We start from the raw sequence: 15,548 nt of genomic DNA, 5'->3' as shown, positions 1-15,548 counted from the left end.
AGCTTCCAGGTTAATTGAGAGAATGAATGGATTGTTAAAAGCACAATTACGCAAAAATGAGGAGGGTACCTTGAAAGGGTGGCGTGAACACATGGTGGAGGCTGTGCAAATACTAACAACCGTCCCATTGCGAACAGTGAGACTCCATTAATGCGAATGTTTGTGCCAAACTTGCAATTCAGAACCCATGGGGCTGTGGAAACATTATTCTACTGGGAAGTGTCGCCTGGTGCATTAACCCCTTAACTTGCCACTCCCAAATCAGCAGGGGTAGATTTGCATGTGAGAGATGAAATCCAACTTAAACCTAGAGGCATTGTGGTAATTGATACGGGTATTGGGGAACAAATTCCATCTGAACATATGGGATTGATTGCCACTAGAACCGGACTAGCTTTGAAAGGTATTCAAGTGTTAGGTGGGATTGTGGATGCAGACTACCAGGGAGAGATCAAGGTCATCCTTGTTAACAGTGGTGATAATATGTTACCAATTCATGAAGGAGACCGAGTGGCCCAATTGAAATTAGTGCCCGTGAAATTGTCTATGGTGAGGAAAGGTGATCCGCCCACTGTGTTAACAATTCGTGGGGGCAAGGGTTTTGGCTCTTCAGATACCATGGTACCGGGTGCGAAGGTATGGATCGACAAACCTAGTGGTATGCCTGTTCCAGCAGATGTGATTGCAGCGGGGGGGGGGATCAGGTGGGTCTGGTGATGGAACCAGGAGAACGGAAATAGTCACATATACCTACTGACAAATGTTATTTGCATGAGTGATGTACTTCACTGATATCTTGTTTTTGAATTCTGATTTATAGATCCTGTGTATGCTGAGTGCTGGTGTGAGGGATGATGGAGGCCCTCATTATGATACCGGCGCTAAACCATGGCGCTATTAGCACCATGGTTGGTGCCGGTATCGTAACGTGTCCGCCATGGTGAAATGAGGAAATCCCATTCCAAGGTTGGCGGGGCGGTATTTCCCCATTTCCCCACGGCCCTTCACCATTCCCATTTTTGCCCCATAGGGCATAATGGGAATGGGGAACGCGCTAATTACGGTACCGCAAATTGCGGTACCATAATTAGCACCAAGATCCCTTTGCGGGTCCCTACTTTAACGGCTGGTCTACACCAGCCGTTAAGGTCGGCTCCCGCAAAGGGACCTCTTAATTAGGCGCTAAGTGGTTAACGGCACCGCAGCCTTTTACGGTGCCGTTAACCACTTAGTGCCGGGGTCGTAATGACCCCCAGAGTGTATTTGGGAGGGTCCGGGGATATGCCAGAGGATGTGGCAAATGTCTCCATTGTGATGATGGACTCAGTGATCTGGATCAAAACTGATACGTCCGCTGTTACTATTGGACCTGCTGATTCATCCATTGCAGCCTATCGCAGTGTCGTGAGGAAACAACGTGGATGAAAGCGTGATGCGTTGCACATTTCTGCCCTCTCAATATCTTCAGTGCAGAATAATTATCCCACACTGTTCGGGCAAACTGATAACATATGGATTTACCTGGCCAGGCGGGTACTGAACGTTTCACATGTTTGCATGTCGGATGTACATGATTCCGATACTTTGGTTTCCACATGCCTTGTGGCAATACAGACGCCCATTCCGGTTTTGCGAACCTTGTTTGGGGTCTTGCACAATGATCATTTAGTTGAAAACTCTAATGTGCGAGGTTCCTTTTCCGTGTATGAATGCTGTAAATTTTGTGCACACACGGAGCGGAAATGGAGAAATATGACCAGTATCATTACCCATAATATCACCCAAGCTGATGTTTGTTATCAAATGATATGTGGTCCAAACTTCGTCGGCAAATGCCAACAGTTGGATTTAAACCATAACGAGAAAAGAATGGATTTCGAGTGCTGCATGTGTGCTCGCCCAATATCTGTTTGTATGGATGTTTCGAATAACATGTGGTGTAATTTTATGATTTTGACTGCTAGACACCTGAGTCATGAGATTACTTTTGCAAGGGTCCGGAGAACGTAAGTACGGGATCTCCACAAGCGACCACGATAAAGCAAAACAGAGAGCCATAAGTGTGAGTGTAGTGTGAGTGTTGCAACTATTTCTGTGTTACATGTGTTTGTGTTGGAAGAGTGTGTGTCGTACGAGTGTCTGACATACTAGTGTTATAAGAATGTCATTAGCACATATATTGTAGGAGTGTGTATTGCAAGTGTGAGTGTCATAAGAGTTTGTTCTAAGGGCATGGGTCATAGGTGTGTGTGTTGCAAGAACGCGTGGTGCAAGTGCGGTTGTCGTAAGTGCATGTGTTGTAAGCATACGTGGTGTAAAGCATTTGAGTGATTGGTGTATAAGTGTCTGGCACGTGAGTGTATGGCGGAGAAATAGCGTATGAGTGTTTGGTGTAAAGTCTTGACATGCACACCACCTATATGCCTCCTATTTATATTTATAATAAATTGTAATTGTTCTTTTATAACATGCCTAATAGCAGCAAGTGGTTTCTAAGCGTGGTATCGGGATTCGGACCTGTACTAAGGTGCTTTGTCTAGCTTGCAAGACAAACGTGTTGCCCCTGAGATATCCATCCTTCCCTATACATATCAGAACCCTCATAGAAGTCAGGTTTGACGTTGTTGTGAGTTTTAGTATGTATAGAAATCGTTTAAGAGCTATCCAGCTTGTGCATGTATCAAATTTACATCTCTTGGCAAATGAACTCAAAGTTAGCTCTGACTTTGATGTGCGTTTTTAATAATACATTCGTGTATATTTTAAAAATGTACATCTCCCACACATATGCGTACATTTTGTATATGAAATGTACATACATTCTGTTCATGTATTAAAACCGCACATTAAAGTGAGCTTGTACTTTAATGTGAGATTTTAAATACGTACATCAGTGTACAGTTTGTATGTTATGCAGTTTAAACGTTCTGAAATCTGTCCTCAAAATCAGTCCTGACTCTGATGTGTGTTTCCAGACATGTATTAGTGCACATGTAATAAATGTACATCTCCCACACATACGTGTACAGTTTGTATATAAAATGAACATTAACTCTACTCTTGCGTTATGTGTTCTGTATGTACAAATGCCCACTTTAAATTGAACCCTAACTTTGATGTGAATTTTCAATACATTCAGAGGCGTACAGGAGTGTAACATTGCCACACGCACGCAATTTAAATCTCCTATCCATTTTATATACATATGAATACTGACATAAAAGTCAGTCTTAATTTTATGTGATTTTTGATCTTTATAGTAGCATCTATGTATGTAATTTATATCTTCTACACATCTGTGTACAGTTTCTTTAAAAGATGACCTTTCATTATGCACATGCATAATTTATAGATACATCTTAAAATGTGAATAACGCGAAAATTGAGCAGATCGATTTTCAAAATGTGTTTTCAATACACCAATCGATGATAACAGCTAGGTCCATACAAAACATCTTGAAAATCGAAGTGCCATTTTAAGATATTTTCCCTGAGAAAATATTTTTTTACTATGAGTAAACCGTACTTTAAAAAATGTTCAAAAAGCAATCAAAACAATATTTCTTTAAAATATGAGGTTGTCCTAAAACAGGTTCAGAAATGTTCCATGCTGGGGCAGCTACCACAATATTTTACTGTGGAATCATTTCAGGTTTTTTTATGGAAGGGTTCAAGAGTTATTAAGAAAAGTTATTTTCTGAAACTCCATAGACAATTTGTCTTAACCTTAACTATGCCATGCACTAGTTAATGTTAATGTTAATGTTAAAGGATATTTATACCGCACGCTATCACCACCGGAGTGGTCCCCTGGCACTCTGGCGGCTCTGAACAAAGGGAATGGGGGGTGAGTTAGTGGGAATAAGCTGGAGAAGTGCAAGAGAGCAGTGATGTGCTGTTGGGGGCCTCAGCCCGGTGGGTCCGTTGGCTGGGTTTGGGGTGCTTTCCGTTCGGTAGCCGTCGTGAACTGTTGTGCGAGTCTATGTGTGTTTTGTTTTGTTGTTGCAGTGTAGTGAAGTTTGTGCGGTTTGTTGTGCTATAGAGCTGTGGTTGTGTTTGTTTAGAGTTTGTGAGGTGTGTGCAGAGGGGTAAGATTGTTAGTAAGTTGGTTATTGATTCATGATTGTACGCTTGGTCCAGGCTCGGCAGGTGAATCGTATGTCAATCATTGAATTACATTTCTATCTAGATGCGACGCTGGCAAAACTCAAGAATTCCATCCAAGTGTTGCACATGCTAGCAATCACACTTCTACGTAGATGTGGCTCAGGCTAAACTTAAGAAGTCCATATAAGTGTGCATCTACAATTCTATCTAGATGCAATGCAGGCTAAACTTAAGAATTCCATCTAAGTGTGGCACATGCCAACACTCACAGTTCCATCCAGATGTGGCACATGCCAACACTCACAATTCTATCTAGATGCGACTTAGGCTAGGTTGAGGATTCCATCCAAGTGTGGCACATGCCGACAACCGCATTTCTATCGAGATGCAACGCAGGCTAAACTTAAGTATTCCATCTGTGTGGCACATGCTCACAGGCACATTTCTATCTAGATGCAACACAGGGTAAGCTTAAGAATTCCATCCAAGTGAGGCACATGCTAACACTCACAATTCTATATAGATGTGGCACATGGTAACATCTACAGTTCTATCTAGATGTGGCACATGCCAACATCCACAGTTCTTTCTAGCTGTGACGCAGGCCAAACTCAAGAATTCCATCTAAGTGTGGCACATGCCAACAATTATGCAACAGATATGCTATAGAGAACAATTTCTAAATGTAATTATGCCACAGATATGTTATAGGCTAGAGTTTCTGGATGCAATTATGCTACATATATGTTATAGGATAGAATTTCTAAATGCAATTATGCCACAGATATGCTATGGATACAGTTTCTAAATGCAATTATGCAAATGATATGCTATTGGGAACAATTTCTAAATGCAAACTACTCTGACAGATTAGCTTCTGGGGTTGAGTGGTAGGGAAGTGTGGCATGAAGTAATTGCTTCAGTCCCCGCCCTTGCCACACGTACTCATTGTTGTCTTAATGCTTCTCCTGCGGATACCTGTAGATACGATCTGGAGTCGTCTCTGTAAGAGTCGTCCTTTGCCCAGGTCCTTAGCCGATGGGCTTCCGGGCAGGGGGCTGCCCTGGGAGAACTGGTAATGTAGGGGAATCCTCTCGTCTGGACCAATCAGAGGGTGGGGTGGGCAGGCTATGAGGCGGGAAGGCTCATGGAATCAGGAAGAGGGAGTGGGGAGGGAGAAGGAGAAAACACGGGGCTTAAGGGGCTTTAGGCACGCAGATTTGGCTAAGAATATATAAATTAGGGGTAGCACAAAGACCTGGGCACACACTCACCCGTTCACGTCTCGATAGCAAAGAGACGGCCAAAGCTACCGTGGGTTGCTAGACCCCAAGAGCTGCAGGTGTGTGGCCAATGAGAGCACGGGGGTGGGCTGGGAGGCGGGAGGGCTCGTGGAATCAGGAAGAGGGAGTGGGGAGGGAAAGGGAGAAAACACGGGGCTCAAGGGGCTTTATGCCCTGGATTTGGCTAAAAATATATAAATTAGGGGTAGCACAAAGACCTGGGCACATACTCACCTGTTCACGTCTCGATGGCAAAGAGACGGCCAAAGCTACCGTGGGTTGCTAGACCCCAAGAGTTGCAGGTGTGTGGCGAATGAGAGCACGGGGTCGGGGTGGGAGGCAGGAGGGCTGGTGGAATCAGGAAGAGGGAGTGGGGAGGGAATGGGAGAAAACACGGGGCTCAAGGGGCTTTAGGCAAGCGGATTTGGCTAAAAATATATAAATTAGTGGTAGCACAAAGACCTGGGCACACACTTGCCTGTTCACGTCTTGATGGCAAAGAGACGGCCAAAGCACCCTGCGGGTTGCTAGACCCCGAGAGCTGCATGTGTGTGGCCAATGAGAGCACGGGGGCGGGCTGGGAGGCGGGAGGGCTTGTGGAATCAGGAAGAGGGAGTGGGGAGGGAAAGGGAGAAAACATGGGGCTCTGGGGGCTTTAGGCACACGGATTTGGCTAAAAATATATAAATTAGGGAGCAGCACAAAGACCTGGGCACACACTCACCCGATCACGTCTCGATGGCAAAGAGACGGACAAAGCTACCGCGGGTTGCTAGACCCCGGAGAGCTGCAGGTGCGTGCCCAATGAGAGCACGGGGGTGGGCTGGGAGGCGGGAGGGCTTGTGGAATCAGGAAGAGGGAGTGGGGATGGAAAGGGAGAAAACACGGAGCTCAAGGGGCTTTAGGCATGCAGATTTGGCTAAAAATATATAAATTAGGGGTAGCACAAAGACCTGGGCATACACTAACCTGTTCACGTCTCGATGGCAAAGAGACAGCCAAAGCTACTACGTGTTGCTAGACCCCGAGAGCTGCAGGTGTGTGGCCAATGAGAGCACGGGGCGGGCTGGAAGGCGGGAGGGCTGGTGGAATCAGGAAGAGGGAGTGGGGAGGGAAAGGGAGAAAACACAGGGCTCAAAGGGCTTTAGGTACATGGATTTGGATAAAAATATATAAATTAGGGGTAGCACAAAGACCTGGGCACACACTCACCCGTTCACGTCTCAATTGCAAAGAGACGGCCAAAGCTACCGCGGTTTGCTAGACTCCGAGAGCTGCAGGTGTGTGGCCAAGGAGAGCACGGGGACGGGCTGGGAGGCGGGAGGGCTCGTGTACTCAGGAAGAGAGAGTGGGGAGGGAAAGGGAGAAAACACGGGGCTCAAGGGGCTTTAGGCACGTGGGTTTGACTAAAAATATATAAATTAGGGGGCAGCATAAAGACCTGGGCACACACTCACCCGCTCACGTCTCGATGGCAAAGACAAAAAAGATGTGCAAGTACACAGAGAAATGTTTTAAAAAAAAGACCACCCCCCCTCCACTTTCACTCTCACAAGTGTACTGTCATAAGAGACAGAGAGAGAAAGAGAGACCGAGTGAGAGCAAGAGAGTGAGAGGATGAGAGAGAGAGAGATAACTATATATATTTATTTGCTTTTTTCAGCCAAGGAAGTCAAGCAGGCACCTGTGTTCATTGAAAAACTACAGAACAGTGGTGTACCGGAAGGCCATTCCGTCAGATTGGAAAGTCGAGTACTTGGAATGCCACCACCAGTATTTTACTGGAAGAAGGACAATGAAACTATATCGGGCAATGATCAAAGAGTAAGGTACTGCAGCAATCATTTTATAACGAATGTACTATGTTTATAAGAGAGTAACTTCCTGTGTCCAAGTGTTCGTGTGTATTGGGGATTGGCCCCTCCTTTCTTTCCATCCTTTCACCTTCTGTTGATCTGGGAGACTCAGGCGTGGCCCCTGCCGTGTGGGGTGAGGCTTGTGTTTGTGTAGTGTAGCATCACTACGCGTTGCTAATCTGAAGCGGCTGTCTGAGAGAACAAGCAGGCAGACCAGAGAGGGGAGGTCCAGCAGGTTGGTTATGCTGGCACTGGTGCTGTGGAGGTCCCCTGAGGTCTACGCAAGTAGCAGGGTGGTGATGGTTACAGCAGAGCCTTTTCCCAAGCTTGTTCTCATGTTAGCCCTGTTGCTTTGCTGACAAAATGCACAGGGGCCTACTTTTATCATAGCTAAATGTACCCATATTTACTTACATGACTACTCCGATCCAGCAACAGTCTATTGGAGGTCTCTAGATTCATGTGAGCCTGACTTTAGAGTTGTGTCTTTAACTTTTTTGGCTTCAAGACTTGGAGGCATTCAACCAGAACATCTGAGAGTCATCACCCTAGGCAAGCTGAAGGTTAATGTTTGGCTATTTATTGAGTGCCAGATGGCCATCTATCAGTACAGACAGCTACACTTTACTAGTCTGAGCAAAAACAACTTTTTCATTAGTCATGCCCTGTGAAATTAGACAATGTACATGGATACAGGAAATACACGTAGCTACAATGGTTGGTTTAGGGGGCACACGTTTGGACAAAGGATATTCCCTGAGCCAAAGGGTCAAATGCCATTCCCATTAGGGACATCTAAGAGGTACTTTGGCTGGACAGGGTGATCACTGGGAGAGGCTACTGCCTATGCTCAGTGGTCATTCAGGTTGGCACGTGGGTCCCAGGGGCAAGTCTATGCCCAAAGGCAAAGTGGCCACGGTGTGCAAGATGGACCCCAGCCGACCCATAGGACGGGGGGTTTCCAAACTGCACTTTAAGATGAGCAGCAGAACCCTTGAGATGGATGGGGATGCAGATTCATACTCTTGCACCAAATCAATAATGACAACTCAATAGTTTGGCAAAGTACAAAAAACAGGGAGTTCAATTAATATCGGCAATCGCTCGATCTTCCTTCTCACTTCAACTCCAATAAATTTCAGAAAAAACATAACATTTATACCAAAAACTCATCACTACTGACGTGTAACTCTGAAAACTTAGCATGCAACTTGATTGGTTCTAGGAAGGTAACTTTAATATAGGTACTATATCTGTATATGGTAACAGGGAGAGGAGATTGGATAAACAATGTCAGGTGGGCAACTAAGCCCTTCCTTAAAATTGACTACTGTAAACGTCACTAAAATTACAATGTCTCATTGGTTCTACTGACTATAGGACCCTAGATTACACGGTCCACTATGATTGGGTTGGCATCAACCCCACTCATACTTTTCCACTTAGCACGTGCAGAATAGCCGGCGAGGTACAGGGAGTTCATCTGCACCCCAGCTTCCCTCCAATTATTGTTACAATCAATCATCACCTCAGTGGTCATGTGTCAATGATTTCTTTGTGGTTGGCCTCGAGTCTGTTTATTGGTCTGGGAAAGTTAAGGCATCTGGGTATGGCAAAGGTCCATGTGTAGGTGTGAACGTTTCATCCCTTCCTGCTTGTCTGGTCACATGATTCTGACACTGTGAAATCGACCTTATCTTCATGCAATTTTGTGTAATTGATTTAATGTTGCCAGTCTTCTGCCATCTGTGGTTTATCTTGACCTTTCCTGAACGGGATAGTCTGTTCTTCTTCTCTTTAATTACATCCACTGTTGGCCTATTTTAGCTGATACGACCTTGGCTTCATGGCATGGTTACCTTCGTCTGAGTTTCTCTCAGTCTTTAATTCTCAATTTGTTTGCTGCAAGACTCTCTTCTTGAGACCTTTAGTTACCTTTGGTTGATTCTGCTCTTGTGTGTAGTGGAAGTATACTTATATAAAGTGCTTTTTGAGGTAGATATATGTACAGGTGGCACTTGCTGCAATCTATCTTACTACTAAACATATGCAAGCCTCATGATTTCTTAGTTTCTTGCAGTTACTTTGCATATGTACATGTGAAAACTAACTGAATATCTTCATTGTGCATATGACATCTTGACATCAATTGTTTCACTTTTGCCTCAGGATGTCGCGTATCCATTGTATTTCGTCTCTCTTGTCATCATTCTCAGCTCGTTATATCTTCTATATGTGAGTCAGTCCGGGTTCTTATGACGTCATCATTCGTCTTCCTTCAGTATCTTCTTAGCTTCTTGAGGTATTACATTCTGACAATCGTCATTCTGTCTCACTTGTCGATATGGTTTTCTCAATGGGTACCTTACTGTCCAGGTTTTCGTAGGTGTTGGTACTTCAATAGGTGCTGTTATTCTAATAGGTACTGGACAGAGCCCAACTGCGTGCGGCTCTCTGCTGGTTTATATGCTCATCATACGTCACATATTTCGGCGTGAATGTTCCTGGTACTTCAAAAGGGGTGGCTGGAGTACATCTTGACATCAATTGTTTCACTTTTGCCTCAGGATGTCGCGTATCCATTGTATTTCGTCTCTCTTGTCATCATTCTCAGGTCGTTATATCTTCTATATGTGAGTCAGTCCGGGTTCTTATGACGTCATCATTCGTCTTCCTTCAGTATCTTCTTAGCTTCTTGAGGTATTACATTCTGACAATCGTCATTCTGTCTCACTTGTCGATATGGTTTTCTCAATGGGTACCTTACTGTCCAGGTTTTCGTAGGTGTTGGTACTTCAATAGGTGCTGTTATTCTAATAGGTACTGGACAGAGCCCAACTGCGTGCGGCTCTCTGCTGGTTTATATGCTCATCATACGTCACATATTTCGGCGTGAATGTTCCTGGTACTTCAAAAGGGGTGGCTGGAGTACGAATCGTGCTTGGCACTTCCTCTTCTCCTCACTCCCCCTCTCGGTGATTCATCGACCACTCTCACTTCTTCCTTTGTATCTACCTTTATTTCATCCTCTGGATCCACACATAGAGGTCTGAAGAAATGTCTCTTTGGGGTACTTACCTTTATGACTCCCTTCAAGCTTCCTGCTGTTTTTACATGCTCATCTTTGTTCCATGTCATTAATTGACATTCTCCACTTGGATTAAAATAGATCCATCTTCCCACATAATTTCTGTGTTTCCTTGGATACCGAAACTTTGTTCCTTCTGGTGCATAAATGCTGGCTTTTACAAATTCTCTTATTTCTTCATCAGTCAGGTCCTTGGGCTCCCATCCTGACTCGACATCAATCATGATCTTCATCCTTTTGGACTTTTTGCAGTTTTCTGGCACTGAGATATTATTATCTCGATAACACAGAATCAAAGCAATATCATCACTAGCAGGGCTTTTAGGAATTTGAATGCATCTACCATCCATTGCGGAACCCACGAGAACAGTGATCCAAACCAACTGTTGTCATCAACCTCGTTAAATTCATCTATCATCTGATTCTGTAGGTTTGTCTGCATACATATGGCTTCTGTTAAAGTTCCATTTTCATCATTGTGCGAAGGTATGAAGGTGCAACATAATTCTACAATTTATGCACAAACACCTCCATCCATAGCTGTGATCATGTCAAGGACATACCTGCTCTGGAGAGTCATTAATCGAATCACCCTTAACTCTTCCTTGATTGCACTGAATCCTTTTATGGTTGTGTTGATGGTCTGCAGTAACTCCCATCTGGTTATCTGCAATCAGTTAGTATTTGCTTCAATTTGAATCCTTGGCATCAGAATTGTTGGGAACACTGAAGAGGTTAGGCTGAACAACCTGTGTTCATACGGGATCGCTTGAAAGGCTTCTTCTGATTTGGCAGAAAAGTAATTATCCCTCTTAATTTGGCTCATCAGTTCCACAGATCTCTTCTTTCACAGGTGAGCATCTGCTTTTGGGAAACCGTCAATATTCAGATCACTTTTCCGAATCACCAATGTTGGAACATGGACATATACTAGTGTGCATATACCTCCCTAATTCTTTGGTAGTCTGATATATGCTTTGGATCCACATGCCCAATAATGATCCATGATCACTGCAGTTCCATGCATCATTCCTGGAGCGTCAAAGATGCGTCCACAGTTCTGATTTTATCTCATTTTTCTTGCACCATTGTTTCTGAAGCACAATTTGGAATTCTCCAATGGCACTATCTGTAAGGGCCGTCCTCTGTCTTTGACCCATGTTAGCAGTCTTGCATGTCTTGGCCATAATGGCTTGCATCCATTCTGTACTATGTCAATAGTAGCCTGGTAACACCCAATCACTACCCATGCTCTGCATATCACTACTCATTTCTCCCATCTGTCTGGTGAAAGCACTGTTCACCAGATTTGCATTTGACCTCTGTTCTTCCAACTCCGAGCTTCTTCTGGAGTTTTTCCTTGAACGTTCAGTCTTGGTTTGCCTCTCTTCTGATCTTTGCTCCTTTAACTCCAGGCTTTTCATATCTCATCACAATATTCTTTGTTTTTCCATTGTTTCTTGTCTTTACGTCCTGGACATAATCGTCTTCATTTGGATCAGTTGCTTATTTGAGTGAAGCATCACTTCCCATGAACTGGCCTCTGGTCTTGCACATTGCTATGTGTGATAGACAGTGCGCTTTCATGACATCAATTTCCACAGCTACGAAGCTTTTAGACTTCCCCATGCTTTATGGTAAGAGTGCACAAACAAAGCATTCTTCCGCTGAAGTTCGTCTTCCACCTTCTTTCATATGTTGGTGCCGTATGTTATTTCCCAAGTGTGCTGTGCTGTCCAGGTAGTCGTTTAGTTTGTTATTGTCTTCTTGTGTGTTTCTTCTGATTCTTAAGGTTTTTCTGTAGTTTGCTATAATCACATCTTTAAACACATCCATATAGATTCTACTTACTGGAGGATTCTCAGGTATTTCCAATCAGGATCCAGGCATTTTCATCTGTACCATTTGATTAGGAGAAAGTCTGGTAATTCTTCCCTTGTCCTCTTGTATCTTTTTTGCTCTGGTTATGAATGTCCATATTGACTCTGCTATTGTTCCAGCATGTGGCTGTATTTCAGGACTCGTACTTGCCCCTTCCATCGCTAGATCAGGTGTGCTTGTCAATGTTGCTCTGTTTGTTTATTCTCCAACTCAATTTGTCTCTTTAAAAGTTCAGCTTTCTCCATTTGTCTTTTGGCTTCACTTGGTTTTTTAACTTCTCATTGTAGGTTGTCCAAACTTCTCCCATTCTTTGGAAAGTGGTTCTGCAGTTGTTGACACTAGACCAGGTGTATATGCACTCATCGTTTGCGTGTATGTGTGTGTTTTTTATTACCCCTCTCATGTTTGCTCCGCTGACCCTGTCTCCGGCAGTTCATTTTGTTTGTTACCACAAATGTGTGTGTATTATTGCTCATCACATCCATCTCTAGTTCACTCATTCCTCCATCAGACCTTCTAGGGACTGGAATGACTATGTAAGGTCTGGGCACCTTCATGGGTTTCATGCGTACATCATTAGGTGGGTGCACTGGAATCTGAACGCTTTGTGCACCAATATAAAATGCAGTTGAAAATCGTCAGTGAGAGTAATACAATAATGAACACTATGCAAAGGTAAATAATTCCTCTGTAGGTTAATTTACAACACCTATTTCTGGGCCAATACGGGCGTCTCTCCTCCTGAGGGAGGACAAGATTACTATTTTGGTTGCCCACCTCGATCATCTAAGGAAAAAAGACTAAATCTTTAATACATTCGTTATATCTGGGTTCTATGTCTTTGGATAATAGATTGTCTCTTGTCTCTGGAAACAGTTCTCTTTTCTCTATGGTAATAAGTTCAGGAAGTCTTTAATTTGTGTATCAAAATAAACAAGCTCCCAGTCAATGTCTCTTATCTGTTTCACTCCAGACGACATGTAGTTTCTTTGTCAGCATAAGCAGGAGTGAAGTCCTCTGGCAACACTTTCGCGATCTGTCCTTGACGGAAAGTTTGCCATCTTCTCCGGTAATTTTGATGATGATTAAAAAGTTCGACCTGCATTACAATACCATGCAGGAGCATGCTTATCTGTGTAGAGTCTGCTGGGTCTCTGATGAAAGTGAGGACGTCAACACTGACAGGTCTCCCCACAAGCTCTGGAAAGTCCTCAATTAGTCCTCAATTAGGTGAAAAAACACATTGCTTGCTGGTCTGCTATCTTCTGGTGACAGGGGCATTTGTCTTGTCTGCCCTGTATTTTGGAAACAAAAGGAACTGCTCGGCAATCGCGATGAGCAGCCTTCTTATTGTCTTTTCGTTTTCAGGATCTTGAAGAAATTCAGTGATGTTAGTGAGCCTTCCCACTAACGACGGGTATGACCTCAATGCTAACTCGAAATAGATCAAAACGTCCTTAGTGATGTCACTACTGCGTCTTCTGTGTTAAAAGAGTCAGGATACTGTATTTTCTTCCAATTTATGTGTCCTCGATCAAAATTTGGCATATCCTTTTCTTATCAAGGCTTCAGTGTGGCTCAGCACAAAGTTCAAAGTCAACAGACTATGTTGTGGCTTATACGTATAATTTTCTTCTTCACCCTACAACTAGGAAGCACAGAGTGTCCATCTTTTTATGTCCTTATCCCCGTATTTTGCTCAGAGGAAATGTCTAAAATAAAGCCACAACTTGCACAAAAGTTCTTTGCCTTTGCTTTGCTGGTCATGCGTCCTTCTTCCTCGTCATGGATCTCGTCGCATGTGCTGTGATTCTTCCCCATTGTCTGCAGTCTCTATGCATTTGGGTGAGGGCAGAGGGTCTTCTCCATTGTATGGCTTGATGTCACCCAAAAAGATCCAAGCTCTTCTTCCCTCTAACTTGACTGCAGAGGGAGTGATGTCCTCCACTCTGAAGTGACCGTTGAACCTTGGCTCGTCCCACTTTGGTTTGTTGCAATATCTCCTTCTGTGTTCTGTGCTGCCCTGCACCCTTCTTGTCGTCGCTACAGCTGTCCTGAAATTATAGTAAGACAAGATGTCATGCAATTCAAGTAATTTTGCATTTCTGATCCTAACACTTCCCCTGTCGGCTGAGCATCACATCTAGCTCTATCTCGGGGTGTTAGTGGCATTTGCATCCTTCTGCCTGTTACGATTTCATGCGGCGTGAGATGGTGGTCAGAACCAGGCTAGTTTCTGAGCGCATACAGTGCCAGTGGAAGGCAGTGTAGCTGTCCCTTCTTTAGAGTAAGCTTCAACTTGGCTATCCTTTCCTTTAACAAGCTGTTGAGCTTCTCACATATCCCATTCCCTTGAGGATGATAAGCCGAAGAAAACTTGTGCTTTATACAAAGCAACAAGCTGATCTGTTCAAATACTGCATTAACAAAGGGAGGTCCATTGTCATACCTCATGACCTCGCATACTCCCCATCTGGGAAACACCTCCCTCACCAGAAATGTGGCCGCACAGGTAGAGTCTGGGTGTGTACATAGACCTGCTTCTATCCATTTAGAGAATGGACACACCACAAAAATTAGGTACCTGTACCCATTACATACTTGAAAGTGCTGAAAAGACCCTTTGGGCCTTGGGATGACTCCTCAAATTACATGCAGTGTATGCCCAGCCATGAACTGTTGGCAGATTATACAGTTCACTATAAAAAAAGCAATGTGCTCTGCCAAGTTCAGTATAAACTAGTCTTCGGCAATTATCGCTGCTAGATTCTCTTTTGTCATGTGCGCTGGATAGTGTAACTGTTCCAGTGCTATTTTCAATAAGGCTATAGGCATCACCGGTTTACCAGTGCTATCCTGTCACCACAAGTTCTCGGAGGGGTTTAAAGAACACCCTTTCCGCTTCCACAGGTTTTTCTCTTCCTGTGGTGTCTCCCCTTGGAGCTCCATTAACTGGGTTTTCGCCATATTACTGTAACCTTCAGGTTCACTTCGTGCAAGAATCATTCTCTCATGAACATCAGTTATTTCCACATTCATTATTATTTCGTCTTTGGTCGCCATACGCTTGGCTTCCATGTCTGCTACTTGATTTCTACATGAGATAAAATCTGTCCCTTTCGTGTGGGCGGTACATTTCATGACCGCTATGCCCACTGGGAGTTGTAGTGCCTTAATGAGTCTGTCCAATAAGGCTGCATGCTGCAGTGGCGTGCCATCCGCTCGGAGGTAACCCCTCCTTTTCTAGCGCGCTAGGCCTGTGTGCAGTCGATGTCACAGAGGCGGAGTCACTGTACACCGTCACTTCCTGGTCTCAAGTCAGAGTATCAATGC

General features: G+C 44.1%; 1 protein-coding gene across 1 annotated transcript in view; it reads left to right on the top strand.

Moving 5' to 3' along the window:
• The window catches only part of MYPN (myopalladin), a 1,604,598-nt gene that overhangs the window by 1,483,207 nt on the left and 105,843 nt on the right, over window positions 1-15,548 (top strand). The window contains exon 18 of the mRNA XM_069610599.1: window positions 7,054-7,219. Within this exon, the coding sequence (XP_069466700.1) occupies window positions 7,054-7,219 (166 nt within the window). The remainder of the gene's footprint in view (window positions 1-7,053; window positions 7,220-15,548) is intronic.

Source organism: Ambystoma mexicanum, chromosome 8 (assembly GCF_040938575.1).
Source record: "Ambystoma mexicanum isolate Mex_15411 chromosome 8, UKY_AmexF1_1, whole genome shotgun sequence".
Lineage (NCBI taxonomy): Eukaryota > Metazoa > Chordata > Amphibia > Caudata > Ambystomatidae > Ambystoma > Ambystoma mexicanum.
The sequence above is the reverse complement of the archived record's forward strand: the minus strand, read 5'-3'. Positions and strand labels throughout refer to the sequence as shown.